We start from the raw sequence: 14,076 nt of genomic DNA, 5'->3' as shown, positions 1-14,076 counted from the left end.
ACTTTCAAATGAAGCAGGGGAGCAGCCAAGCTTTGAAGTCAGACTGGGTTCAAAACCTAGCTCCATCATTAAGCTGTGTGACCTTGAGAAAGTGGCTTACTCTCCCTAAATCTCTGTTCTGTCATCTGTAAAAAAGGGATGACAGTACTACCTGTCCCAAAGGGTTAATTGGAGCCATGAGGGGCTGTACCTGCTCAGAATGGTGCCAATATGCACAATCACTGCTCTTGTTCTCACTGGATAAAAGTTTTATGGACAGATTTAACTCAAGAAGGAAAAGGGGGCATGGCATAAAAATTCAGCTGAGATGTTAACTATGGCCCTGACCACAACAGAAGATGTGTGCCAATGATGGTTTGTTAGGAAGGTGAAATATCCGCATCCACATCTTCTGCCCTGGTAGGAGCAACTGTACATTTCACCACTCTGTGTTGTCACCAAGACACTTACGCAGATCCATTTTGCCCAAGAAAGTGAGAACCAGACCAGATCACTCAAGAACTCAGGGTTCAATGAAGAGCTCAAGAATTCAGCACACCTTGCCTGGTCCACTGACCACATGCTGGATTACAAAGGCTGCTTCCATGGACAATAACAAAAACGCCAGTACATACATGAAATAAAAACACGGAACTGCCTAAGAAGACCAAATAACCAATAGAAGAATTGGATCGTTCATTTATATAAAAGGTTATTTAGAAGGCCAAATAGTCAGCAAGGATGCAGAGATATACAGCCTTAACTTAAAAGGAAAAATCACCAGTTCATTCAGAAAAAAAATTATCATTGCCACCTTTGATTGTTGAGAATTGTGTTCTGATGCTTCAGATTGCTGTGGAATAGCTGATGTGTACGAGGTAAGTCACCTTGTTTGGGATCTCACACTCATCAGGCAGACTATCTCACAAAGGTGTCTTCTAACTAAGTCAAGGGACTCACCTGACATGGCTTTAACTGCATAAAGGACAGCAGGTTATAAGGAAGTATATCTGGATTTTAATTATTGATACTGATGGGATAAAAGGATGTTAGGAAGAAGTATATGACATTAGGAGCAGAGAGAGGCAAATATTAAGACTGTGTGCTTCTGATCTATCATCCACTTTCTGGAGTGACACTTTTATACTTGAGAGACCATAATTAGAGTTGAAATAACAGACTGTTGCAGTCCACAATTTCATATAACAACTTCAGGTCTAGGCCTAACATTCTGAAATGATTTCTACCTGCAATGCTGATCAAAAAGAAAATACACAGCTTTATAGCAATTAATATGGCAAAGAACCAAAACACAATTACTGGAGAATACAAAGCATTTTTTGGTGAAAGTGTGTGTTCTTTCTAGGGGTCTCTGGGGATTAATAATTTGCACTAGGTAAGAGGTATATGTTCATTTTAGACTACTGAAGCTAAAAAGAAAAGGCAAATATGATACTCTATAAGGAAACATGTTTCTCTTTTTGTCAGTTTTTCTTGAATCCTAAAAACTGTGAAAATACAAATTCTGTTTGTAAGAGATACTGAGGATGGCAGATGAGCAGCCCTGAATGGCACCTGGCTGGTGACCTGAGATACATTACTAATACCACCATATGGTGACCAAATACTGTAAATCTCTGCCCTGGAGGGCATCAGGTCACAGCCTTTGAATAGCCTATTGAACCCAGGAAGAATGAAAATACCTGATCAGTTAAAAACATACATTGTAAAATTGTGCGTTTTGCTGTACACCTAAGCAGTCTATCAAAAAAGTACTCTGGGTTTAAGAGAAAGTGTTGAAATGACTCACTTAACAAAAGCATGGCTAAATACCTTTGTCCATGCAGCATTTTAATGTTATCACCCCTCAACTGAGCACATTTCATTTCGTAGATGTTATCATGATTTTATTTTCCATCTTTGAACTGAATCACATAGGGCCTGACCTTGGGTACAGTTAAAAACAAATTGTCAAAATTTAATGACAAAAGATAAACTTTGGATTCGCTCTACTTTTTAGGAAGCAGTGCACTTTGGCTGAGTGACCCCATATGTTTGAAGTGACCACGCAGATGGGCCTGCCTGCTGGCAAGTGGTCACAAATGGCAACGGTACAGAGTGAAGTGGTGTTTTTTTCCTCCTATATATAAAAAATTGGAAATGGCCAAACTTTAAGCATGCAGAGGGGGGACAACAGAGGGTAACTAGGGAAGAGGAAAAGAAAGAAGAGAGGATCACGAGGACAGTAGAGGAGGGAGAGCAGGTCCATTCCACCTGGCAGTGTGTGGGCCAAGCATGTGGAGCAGGGCAAGGAACTCTGCTCCGAGAGCCAGCGCCTACATGTACTCACCGAGTGGAGGAAAGCCCCGAGCGGGGCTCGTATCGCGGCTGCTCTCACAGCTGGTATTACGGCTGCATCCCTGACTCATGCTGGGTCGAGGGATACGGCTGCTCCGTGCTAGTGTGCAGCATGAGGGGTTTCAGAGAAGGTGAAGAAGTTTAATGAAGACAGAAAAACTCACAAAACGTCAGTCACATTCCGTTAACGTAATCATGACATTGTCCGCGCTGGGGGTTCATCGCAATGGCTGAGTCCCTGCTGAGGCCTCACTGGCTGGCGTGCTGACAACAGGAGAGGGTCTGCATAAAAACTCGATTATGCTCAAGGTTTCGGAAAGCTGTGGGTTTTTGTATGGAGGTGAAATAACACCTAAATGTAAGAAATGCAAAGAAAGCTTTCCAAAGAGCAAACTAGCATCAGGAAATCCAAGATCAAAAAGCCTATTAGAAAATGATCAGGTTTTTATGGCTTTAGCAAACTTCAACAAGATGATAAAAGACTAAAGCCATTTTCACATACCCTGCATTATTAGAAAGATAATTTATTTTGGATTAAAAACACAGAATAAAGGCTCTAGTCACTGAAATCCATGAACTTACCTAATTAAAAGGAAGAGGGTTCACTTCTCTCAGCCTGGGCTTCTTTACCAAGAGAAGTCCTAAGGACTGACAGCTGTAGAACCTGCCCACTTCAAGTAAGTATCTAGATGCTTCAAACATATCTTAATTATCTAAACCAACATAGAGAGTTGGGATTGCTATCCCTTTATTTACTAGTCCCAACATTTCATTCCTGCTTTTTCTGTGGGAATCCAAACAGATCTGCCCATGGTCCCTACGAGTATCTTTACTTATACAGCCTTACACATGGGTCTATGGTATGTGGGCTGACAATCCCAGTATTCATGTTAAAAAGATCCTCCGCTGACCTGAGAACAGCCAATTGCCTATGATTATCCATGGGTAATTTTAATTACATTCACATTACAAAACACTGAGAAGACAAGGTCACATGAATAGCTTAAGGACTAACATAACTTGACCATAAAGCTCAGAAAAGACCTTGATGCTTTTGTTTTTTAACTTAGTTTGGAGAAACAAAGACACACTACTGGCAAAATACTCAGAAATGACTCTGCAGACTGAATGTGTGTAGCCATCTCCATAATAGCTGGTGAGATAATAAATACGTCCATCTTGAGTGGATCTACTAATTCTGGACTGGAAAGAAATGTCTTTCTTGAACATTTGGGGAAAAATAAAAATGATTCACTGATGTAAAACCAGCCATGTTTGCTCTATTGCAATGAGCAGAGCCTATTATTTTAGAGCCAAGGTGGATTTACAGCATGACCAAACTGTATCAGGAATGCCTTACAAACTAGAATCATGAAATTCCCTGGAAGTGAGAAACCAAACTAACTTCTTCCTCCTGTAGTCTCTGTTCAGTGCTGGTGTTGCATCAGACCCCACGGCTATGTAAGAGATGTCCAAATGCTTAGGTCTGCGGTGGCAAGCAAGAAAAAAACCAAGCACAGGAATGCAATCTGAGCAAATCTGTCAAAACAGGGCTTGTGTTGTAATTCCTAAATTCACCTTCATTTTGCCAAGGGACAAGGAGGCATTGGGTTTTCCTCTGAAGTAGCAATGACTGTTTAATCCATAATTTTTGATAATAATACTAAATGGCTCCTATGAGGAGGGCAAAAGCACAGGAGCTAAATTTAAAAACCCTTAAAAAAAAAAAAACTAGGGAGCATCCACTGACACCGATATATGAGAAGCTGTCTAGAATCTATGAAGCAACAGGCTCGTCCCTAGAGGATTAATACCACATCAAATTCGTGAAAGGACTTCTCCGGTTCTGTGCTAACTCACCGGTTTCAGCCACTGTGCCTCTCCTTACCTCAGGCTCCCCTTAGGAAGTCTAGAAGCAAGAGTCCCATCATTTAAATGAGAAAGGTGCTGTGAGATAAGGTACACACATGAGTACCTCTGAGTTCCTGGCTGAAAGGTGTACATGAAAATCTTATTCCACCACCTACTCCGAACAATCGGAAACAAAGACAGCCGGATAAGTGTTTCACACATGCACATGCTTAAGTTAGGCATTTTCTTATAGTTCTTGCCTGATCACTTCTGTTACCCTGCTTCCACTCCCTTGCTTTAATAATACACATGCTACAACAATGGGAAATCTCTGCTGTCTCTCGCTGAGCCTGCTTTGTGAAGACAAGAGCATGAAAAGGGATAAGCAGACATGGTCTGAAACAACAATATGTGTAATTCTTAACAAGGTTTCCCTTCCTTAGTATTTCAGCCAGAGAAAGTTTATTTACCCTGTTTGTGCCGACTGGCTTCCTTAACACAGGCTAGCAACATATACAGAAAGAATTCTGGTTACGAGTTTGTAATCATTTGCCCACAGCTGCCCCACACCACATCAAAGGGCATCTAGGGGTCACAGCAGAAGGTCAAATGCTGGATAATTTAAAACACGAGAGGAGGAATGCCTACTTCTAATATCACTTCCAAAGACCACTCTACAAAGAGGATTTTAAATATGTATATCAATAAAAGATTTTTATAAAGACTAATTAATTAGATGGTCAAACCTGAAAAACAATATCAAATAAACCTCTTTGTGGAGTGCCAAAACCAATTGTTCTCTATGAGAGTATGTAAAGTGAAGGCATAACAGAAGAGGAAGAGGCATGAAGGCTTGCTTGCTGCTTGAACTTTATGAAAGCAGTATTCTTCGGTGGTTCTGAGGTCCTGTGCTTACAGGAAAGGCTGAGGAGCCTTGAAAAATCCATCTGACCGGCTTTCAAAAGTACACTCTACTTTTAGAGTGTTCTGGGGGCTAATCTTGACTTTTGCCTTGTAAGGAAGGGATGGGTCCTACCAGAACTCACATTGAAAGCAGAAATACAAGAGAAATAAGGAGCACTAACATGAAATGTCTCTCCGTCTGGGGATTTTCATGTTGCGGTCTTGTACGCAATAGTCTAATTTAACAGGTGACACTGATTACTATTAAGTTTTGCTTCCTTCAAAATATTTTTAATCAGAAAATCTGAAAACAAAAAACAAAAAAAAAAAAAAAAAAGAAAATCTGAAAACATTTTAAATGCACATCCACAGAATATAAGCTGCCAAAAACTTTTATAGCATTTTCAAGAGATGAGTGGAAGAAGGAAACTAAAGGCAAACTTCTGAAATATAATTGCTACAGATATTAGCTACTTCTAGGACTTTATTATTCATCAATAACAGAATTAAACCCCAAGATGCAATAATTTACGATCTATTCTGTTTGGTTCAACAGTTTATGAAGGAATAAACTGCCAAGAAAAAAAATAGTAGTAGGATGTTTGTCTCTTGGTTATACAATAGGAATTATATCCTGTTTTGCTTAAGAAAACATAAATGCTAAATAAGACCTTTGGTGTCATTTTTATCACATATGAGGCATAGCTGAACCAAACATAATTTGTAGGTCATCTGTAGAATTAATTCTTAGTGCAAATTCCAAGCCTAGTTTAGCGATGATTAAAACTATTAATTGGTTTGGGATAAAACAAAATATTCTTAGAAGATGCTTAATATTTTTGAATATTTATATTTAAAGTTGCTATACAATGAACCAAATGCTTATAGACATACAGGTATACAAGCCAGTATCAACGAAATGATCACAACCACGGACGATCTACTGCTAAAGATGCTATATACCTGACACCCTATAAAATGGAATCTTTCAGCAGTACTACAGGAAAAAGTAGAAAGATGTACTTGATTCATTTATCTATCTTCATACTGTATTTTCACCATGTGCAGAAATTTAAACAAACACCTTCTTTAATCAGATTCGTATGAATGACCTCAAAGCTTTACACATAACTAATCCCCTTAATGAGCATCAAGGAAATAACTTTTTCCAAAATATTTTTCAAATAAGAACTCTCTGAAAGAGAATAGGTTCCTATTTCGTTCTTACTGATGGATAATGTTTCATAGTACCTTTTAAAGGCTTATTAAATGCTGTCTTTTCAACTATCCACAACACAAACTTCCTAGTTAAAACCATGGAATACCAGGTCCTAGAGTTATGTGTGGCAACCTGGGATGGTTTCTTTTCTAATACCAAGAAAAGGTAAAAATAGCATTTTTAATAATATAATATGTTAAATCCCCCCAAAAGAAAGAATTTTTAAAAGTATGAAACTAATCTGGGTTGCCAAGAGACATCCTATACATTTAATTGACTACCAAAAAGGGCAGCCCAAACCTCATGATGAAATCAAACTCATTTTCCAAATAAAACTAGATCCAAACATACATCTGTTACAGCCTCAAATATAAAATTTAGACATTCTAGTCATGATACCTTCCCGCGTGCATCCACAGGATTTGTAATTACTAGATCCAAGTAACTTGTCAGCTCAGGGACCACACTATATAATATCAACAGAAGTTTGGGATCATGTAGAATTAACAAAACCACTGCTTGATTACATTTCTCACTTGCTTTTGAAATGTTAGTTAAACCAACTATTAACCAATCCACTTCTTAACTATGTGCCCCTGCCTTCTCGTAGCTCAGGTGGCCAGAAGTACACTCCCAGTCCCTCTGTCCTTCTCCCACCTCACCCTGACAAACTTCCTTTGCTGCAAACAAATAAATTACCTGTGGGTCCCATAGCGCATTATGTTCCCTCCCATCTGACTGCTTCTGCACATGTTCCTCTCTGCCCTGGAATACCTATCTCCTCTTCTCCTTACCCTGCCTAACCCTACTTACACATCATCAAAAATGGACCTATTCTGGGAAGGCTGTCCTAGCAGGAAATCTGGGAGGACTGGGGCACACGACGGCCCTAAGACACTCCTTTTCTATGGTCCCAGAGCAGCATGTCACAGTATCTGTCATCCTGTCTTAATTTCTACCCCTAAGACCACAAACTCTTTGAAAATCAGAAGCTACATATGTTTTATCTTCTGGTGCTATGGTTTAACAAAAATGGAAATAGTCAAGTGGAAGTTGCTGATGAGATAAATAAATGAGAAAGATAAGCCAACAGGACTGAAGAATATAGTAGTACTCTAATGTCAAGTTAATAGATTTATACCCTCGGAAAACAATAAAAATTTAAGAGATTTCTCATAATATATTACAAAAGACATCTTTTATGTTAAACAGATTATAGATATGAATAGGATAAGATGCTGAGAGTAATTTATATAATTCTACAGACTGTCACAAAGAAACTAAATATTACAATACAAAAATATTATATATTTGGTTTTAATTTGTTCTTAAGTTTTCACATTTGAGCAACACTATGTCAAAAGTAACTATACATGTTATTTAACCTTAAGTTCCACCAATTAGGTTAGAGAAGATAAAATCAAAATAAACTTGGGACTCTACAAATAGCTTTTGAAAACATATGTATATTAATGGCTACTTAGTGCTAATCCATGAAAGAAAGATGAAAAGCAACACTGCTCCTAATTATGAAGAAAACAATCCTGCCCACTTCCTCAATTCTAACGTTTTGTGAAATGGCTCTAAAACACAAAAGCCCACAGTGATGTAATTCCTTCCTGACAATCTGAATGGTGAGGCCCATATAGTTTTCAGTTGTAATTCAAACCTGAATATGCCATAGTCTGTAAAATGCACAAATCAGAATGTCTTTTTTTTAACACAGGCAAAGTGACATCCTCAGTTCAAAAACAGATCTCTATTTCCAATATTAGACAAAATCATTACATTATAATAAAAATTATGACCAAGTTAGGAATGATGTTTCGAGGTCTTTGAGAATCCTTACCTAATCCTATTCGGTTTGGACTTGTTTCTCGGCTACATCCCTGACTCCTGGGAATCTTGCTTCGTTTTTCTGAAGAGGGGGTCACAGGTGGGCCTCTTGACGAACCCCCAGCAAGGCCTCCATAACCACTTCCCAACAGTTTCCCTGGGGAACTTGACCGGCTGCCAGCTAAAAATGAAACAAAACAAAACTGAAGAATAGCTATAAATCAGGGAAGAAACTATAATAATTTCAGAAGTCAGTAAGTACATTAATTTGGATCAAACACTAAGAATTTTATATAAAAATGGCTTTTTGGTGGTGGTAGTACTAATTCTTTTTAATGGAGCATAAAGGAACATCAAGTATCATAAAAGAATGTTTATACAAAGAAGAATTATAGGCGGAGTTCTACAAAACTAACAGTAAAATTTCTGATTCAAAAGAGTGAGCTGAGTATAAACAGCTCCCTATTCCGCAGCAAATTTCTACAAATAATCACAAAGGTGCTTGTTTACTGTTTTGTTTGTTCTATAAGAGTTGATATGTGAAGAATTTTAAGTATAACTATTGGAAGAAAAGAATTATAACAGAAATTTCTTAAACAATAGTGGAAGAAAACAGATCCAAGAACACAAATGGAAGAAAAGGAGGCAAGAAGATAACTAGAAACATGGTAAATAAAAAAATCACACACAAAAAAATGGTAGAAATAAACTCAAACATATCACTATTCGTACTAAGTGTGGCCAGATTAATCTATTAAAAGAAAGAAATTCTTGGATTGATTTAAAAATAGAAAATGAGGGATCCCTGGGTGGCGCAGCGGTTTAGCGCCTGCCTTTGGCCCAGGGCGCGATCCTGGAGACCCGGGATCGAATCCCATATCGGGCTCCTGGTGCATGGAGCCTGCTTCTCCCTCTGCCTATGTCTCTGCGCCTCTCTCTCTCTCTCTCTGTGTGACTATCATAAATAAATAAAAATTAAAAAAAAAAAGAAAATGATATTTAACTGCTGTTGTTCATTAAGAAACAAACAACACACCTAACACAAAACAACAAAACAGAACGAGACGTTAAAAAAGGACAAGGGATATTTCATATTGATAAAAAAATAACTATTAAGGCATAATAATCATGAACCTTTATGCTCCAAGTAACACAGCTTTGAAATATAAAACATAAAATTGATAAAGATACAGGGATAAACTGAGAAGGCCATAATTATTAGTGTCTCTCTAAGGAAAATAACAACTAATGAAACTAATAACTAATACACCTCTCTGAAATGGACAGAGTGGTCAAAATTATACAGATATGTAATAAACACATGTCCCACATACACACACATGTACAACAAACAGAAGATATTCTTTTCACCTTTCTACACATACTACAAAAACTGTGTACTAAGTTTCAAAGGAAATCTCAGAAATCTACAAAAGTAGAAATTACGTAAGACCACATGCCCTGAGATGTACACAAGAGAATCAGAAATTTAAAATAAATAACAGAGTTAGTGATTTTTATAAATGAGTAAGTGGTTGGATAGTTATATAACCATTTCTCATGAGACAGCATTCTTTCTTAAAACAGCAAAATTTTAAAGATTGCATCAACACACTAAAATGGCAGTCATTTACTTAGTACACTCTCCTTAAGTAGAGAAGGCAATAAAATTCTCAAACATAAAATCCATGTTATTGTGTACCAGAATAGCATGACCCAGAGATAAAAAGCCTTTTAAATAACATGTAACCTTGAAACACACACCCCCACACACCCCTCCATCATTCAAATGAATCACTAAGGTAACTACTCACAAAAATTAGAACTTGATAATGACAGCTACAATTTAAAGTGAAATTCATTATCAAAATCACTGGTACACATCACCATGAAGAACCTGTCTCAGGATTTATTAATCTTGCCCATTAACTTTGGGCACCCAAAATGGACTATTCAGCTATGTAAAAGGAGAAAAGAAATTCATTCTAAACTCTAGAATTTGAAAATGCAGAAAAAATGCAGAAAGATGAACTAAGCTCATAATAAACATAGAAATTAATATTGTGCAAGGAACATGGGACAGGGAGTGAAGGAGAACGCAAAAAAAAAAAAAAAAAAAAAAAAAGGCAAGAAGAGAAATGGCTTACCACCAGCAGGATTAGCAGATCTGGATCCTTGATTATGAGAGCAGACCAAAGGACAGGCAAAAAGTGGATTAAAAGACAATAGCACAATACAGAAGGTCAGCATGCAACACAACACAAATGTCTTTGTTCACAAACACATTAGCAAAAATAGCTTTTTCTTCTGGGTCTTTTTCCTCTTAGTTTACTTTTGTACCTATGTTTACTGTAGTCATTATCATACTCTATCAGCATTTATTTTAGGTCTGTTCATGGAACACTCAGAAACCTATGTGCCAGCACAGTGCCAGGCAGAGGAGATGCAGAGAAGACCAGTGTGTTGGCCTCCGGGAGCACGTCTACTCTTCAGTGCTGAGCAAGCTTAGAGAAGTGACTAGATCCTATTCGTTTATGGATTCCTACCACTGTGACTGGTACTTAACACATAGGAAGTGCTCAATAAACATCACGCATCCAAAGAAACTGCTACTAACTAGTTTCATCTGAATATCCTATGCCAAATCCTCAAATATTTAAATGCTAATCTTAACATATTTAAATCCTCAATATTTAAAATATGCATTTTTAAAATATGCCTAACAATAGATTTAGGGCCCTAAATCTAATGTTAATGAAATCTATTCGCTATTTTTTTTTTCTATTCACTATTATACCAGGACTTTGAATGCTACTGTATCTACATTTGTAAAACATATAAAGATGCTCATGTTTACCTCCTATAACAATTTTTTTAAATACTAAATTTATATGCATAAGTTTGAGGTCTAGTCTTGATTATTTGCTGGGTTGTCCCTTCCTGTGAGTGGAATTTGGTAAGGTAAAGCTGAAGACTTTTAAAGTGGAGTGCTAAGATAGGGTAGAGTATTTCTACAAGACTAAAGAATTACAGCTCTATCCTTGCCCTCACCCCCACTACAGAAGCAATGTAGTCTTCACTACCTCCTAAGCAGAAGAGCCAGGCCACAGGCAGGAACCCCTGCAGAGGCCAATGCCAATAAACAGACATAAAGTAATGTAAAGTACTGTTTAACCCTTACTCTCCAAGAAAGGAACTAACACTGCATGGCTAAAGAACTAGACATTTTTTTATTAAACTCAATTTTAACATACAAACCTCTATTTTGAATCTTGAACAGCATTTGTCAAGAAAAATTTCTCTGCGAGAAGACCTGATTTATATTTATGAGGTCATGACCAGAGCATTTTATCCATCTGTGACTCCAGGCATCACTAGGGTTCAACAGAATAACCAGAGCTAGGATACTGTTCTCAAGGTCTACAGGTGCACAACGCATGTTATGTTGTGTACACCTGGGTGATACACCAGAAGCATGTGCTTCTGCATCAGACTAGCTTGTTAGCAATGTATGACCGATGTTATACTTTCTTTTCAGAAAGGATATTACATTTGTTTAACATGAGGCCTAGAGTTACCAGAGGGGCATAGGAGAGTATCTGAATTCACAAGGAGCTGAGAAAGGCATTCTAAATACTAACCAGAACCTAAGGTCTGGCCACAGACTGAGTGCTCTCTACACAAGCCAGATAGCTCCTGGGAACCACAGAGGAGGTAGACACCTATGGGCTGGGGAGTGCTGTGCTGGGACCGAGTGCAACTCCCAGGAAAGGAGAGCCTTCCTCCCCCACGCTCACCTTGCCCGGGAGAACTGGGACACCCAGCTCCACTCTACATGCATACAGAAGGAGCAGGAGACTCAAAGTCAAGTGTGGCTGGGAAGTGAGACACTGGGGTGGTTCCTAAGAGTGATCTGAATACATTCCTTCCATCTATGGCTGCTTTCATGGCTGATGCTAAATAAGCCAAGTGACTCAACATGTACAGACAAGCAGTAATGGAAGCGAGAGCAGCTGGGCAAAGCAGAAGCCCACACTGGCAGGTGGAGAAGAGCAGGCTGCAGATGTTAGAACACAGGGTTAATGGGGAGAGCTTTTAATGGATTTGCTCATTACCACTGAACAAGAACTCCACATTAAAATAATCCCCAGGTACTGCTCTTAAATTACATCAGAGGGACTCCTTATCAACAGTAAAATGGGTCACAGCCTAGGTATATCTCAATTTGAGATGCTTGAGGAAAGGGAGAGAAACCACATCTTAATGTTTAATGTGTAATAATACAAAATTTAAATCACCTGGAAGGGAGACCAAAGTATCCATTTTGTAAGCGTACCCAACAAACATCAAGACTACTCACGGCAGCTTGGAGCCACACAAATGCGGTTTTCCCCTGAAGTAATGAAAATAACTATAAATTTTTCAACTGTAGAATGGGCTGTTGAACAAAACTGAGATAACAAAGAGTAAAAAATATACTTCTTACGCTGGGACTGTGAAACCACTTTGGCGCGACTGCGGCCTCGATTGTCCGGGGTGGTAGCGACGTTGGTGGCACTACCGGAGCTCTGACGTCTTGTGCGGATCCGACCTGGAAGATGCAGCAAAAATGGTGTTTCCATCACGTTTTCAGTCAGTGAGACCTACTCAAGAAAACAACCCAGATCACACCCAAGTGGCACTGACTGGGCCACCTGCAGGGGCACAGGTCTTCCTCGTGTGCAGTCCTGACCCATTTCCCTGTGTACAACACACATGCGCATTCTATCTGCACACACAAGTTCTACAGATATGTAGCAACTCCTGAGAATGAGTCATGAACCTAGAAGGTGCTTCTGTTACAAGTATTATAGCATATCATATTTGCAGATAAGGAGGTGATATCCATTTGAAGATTTTTTTCCACAATTTAATGTTTTTCACATTAAATTCTTTTTTACTACCTACAAATCTGTCATTTCCAAAAGCAGAAAAATATTAGCAGTCATCTTAAGAAAAATACTACAGAAATAAGAGTAAATGCAAACAAAACAAAACAAAACAAAACCACCAAAAAACCATAACTCAGCAATCAAAAGCTATAGCACCCTGGAGAATGTTTTGATATATAGCATTAAACCTCTATTTTAAAACATTTTAAGATTATTTATTTATTTGAGAGAGAGAGTGAGTGCACAAGCAGGTGGAGGGGCAGAGAGAAAGAAGCGGACTCTGCTGTGGAGGCAGGCTGATGCAGGGCTCAATCCTAGGACCCTGGGATCATGACCTGAGCTGAAAGCCGACCTTAACCAACTGAGCTACCAAGGCACCCCTAAACTTCTAGTTTAAAGCATGTGTGACAACAAGTTTCTAGACTGCAAAAGATGAAGACAGAATCTATATTACAGAGTAGCTAGAGAAGCAACGACCAAAAAAAAAAAAAAAGCAATTATCACAGGCATTTATGAGAAGAATTTGCCATTTGCCATTCTAAGTAAAGCAATCCTGTTCAACTCCTGCTACTAAATCATGAAACCTTAAAAACAAAAGTGAACTCAGAAATGCAAAGTCAGTGATGATTGGAGATTAAAACTTTTTAAAATTCAGGACTTCTTTGGTTTCAGTAGGGGCACAAAATGCCTCTCCTGCCATAAGTCAATCAGAACAGCAACTTGATCGGGAAAACACAAACCAATGGAACTTGCATTGGCATCTTACATTGCTCAAAACCACTTCTACTTCATCATTTAAGAAAGCTTACAGAAAAGTAATACAGAAAAACAAATCCTAAGACTTGAAAAGGGCTCAAGAAAAAGAGGTAAGGAGCAATAAAAGCACTGCAGTAAGAAAAAAATTAAAATTAGAATCAATGACTTTTAGTAGCAGTTTAAGCAAAGACCCACAAATTCTAGAATCTGTACTAAAGCTATATGGTATCATACTAGGAGCTG

At 38.3% G+C, this 14,076-nt stretch overlaps 1 protein-coding gene across 12 annotated transcripts in view; it reads right to left on the bottom strand.

The window, feature by feature from the left end:
* The window catches only part of CLASP1 (cytoplasmic linker associated protein 1), a 266,298-nt gene that overhangs the window by 73,329 nt on the left and 178,893 nt on the right, over positions 1-14,076 (bottom strand). For 5 of the 12 annotated variants that reach the window (XM_077861342.1, XM_077861347.1, XM_077861349.1 and 2 more), the window contains 2 exons: positions 12,633-12,737; positions 8,160-8,327 (listed from right to left, as the gene is read on the bottom strand). In XM_077861342.1, the coding sequence (XP_077717468.1) occupies positions 8,160-8,327; positions 12,633-12,737 (273 nt within the window). Of the gene's footprint in view, positions 1-2,329; positions 2,438-8,159; positions 8,328-10,293; positions 10,321-12,632; positions 12,738-14,076 lie in introns of all 12 variants that reach the window. The other 7 variants (XM_077861340.1, XM_077861341.1, XM_077861344.1 and 4 more) reach the window with 3 other exon arrangements.

The sequence above is a fragment of the Canis aureus genome, chromosome 20 (assembly GCF_053574225.1).
Source record: "Canis aureus isolate CA01 chromosome 20, VMU_Caureus_v.1.0, whole genome shotgun sequence".
Taxonomy (NCBI): Eukaryota; Metazoa; Chordata; class Mammalia; order Carnivora; family Canidae; genus Canis; species Canis aureus.
The sequence above is the reverse complement of the archived record's forward strand: the minus strand, read 5'-3'. Positions and strand labels throughout refer to the sequence as shown.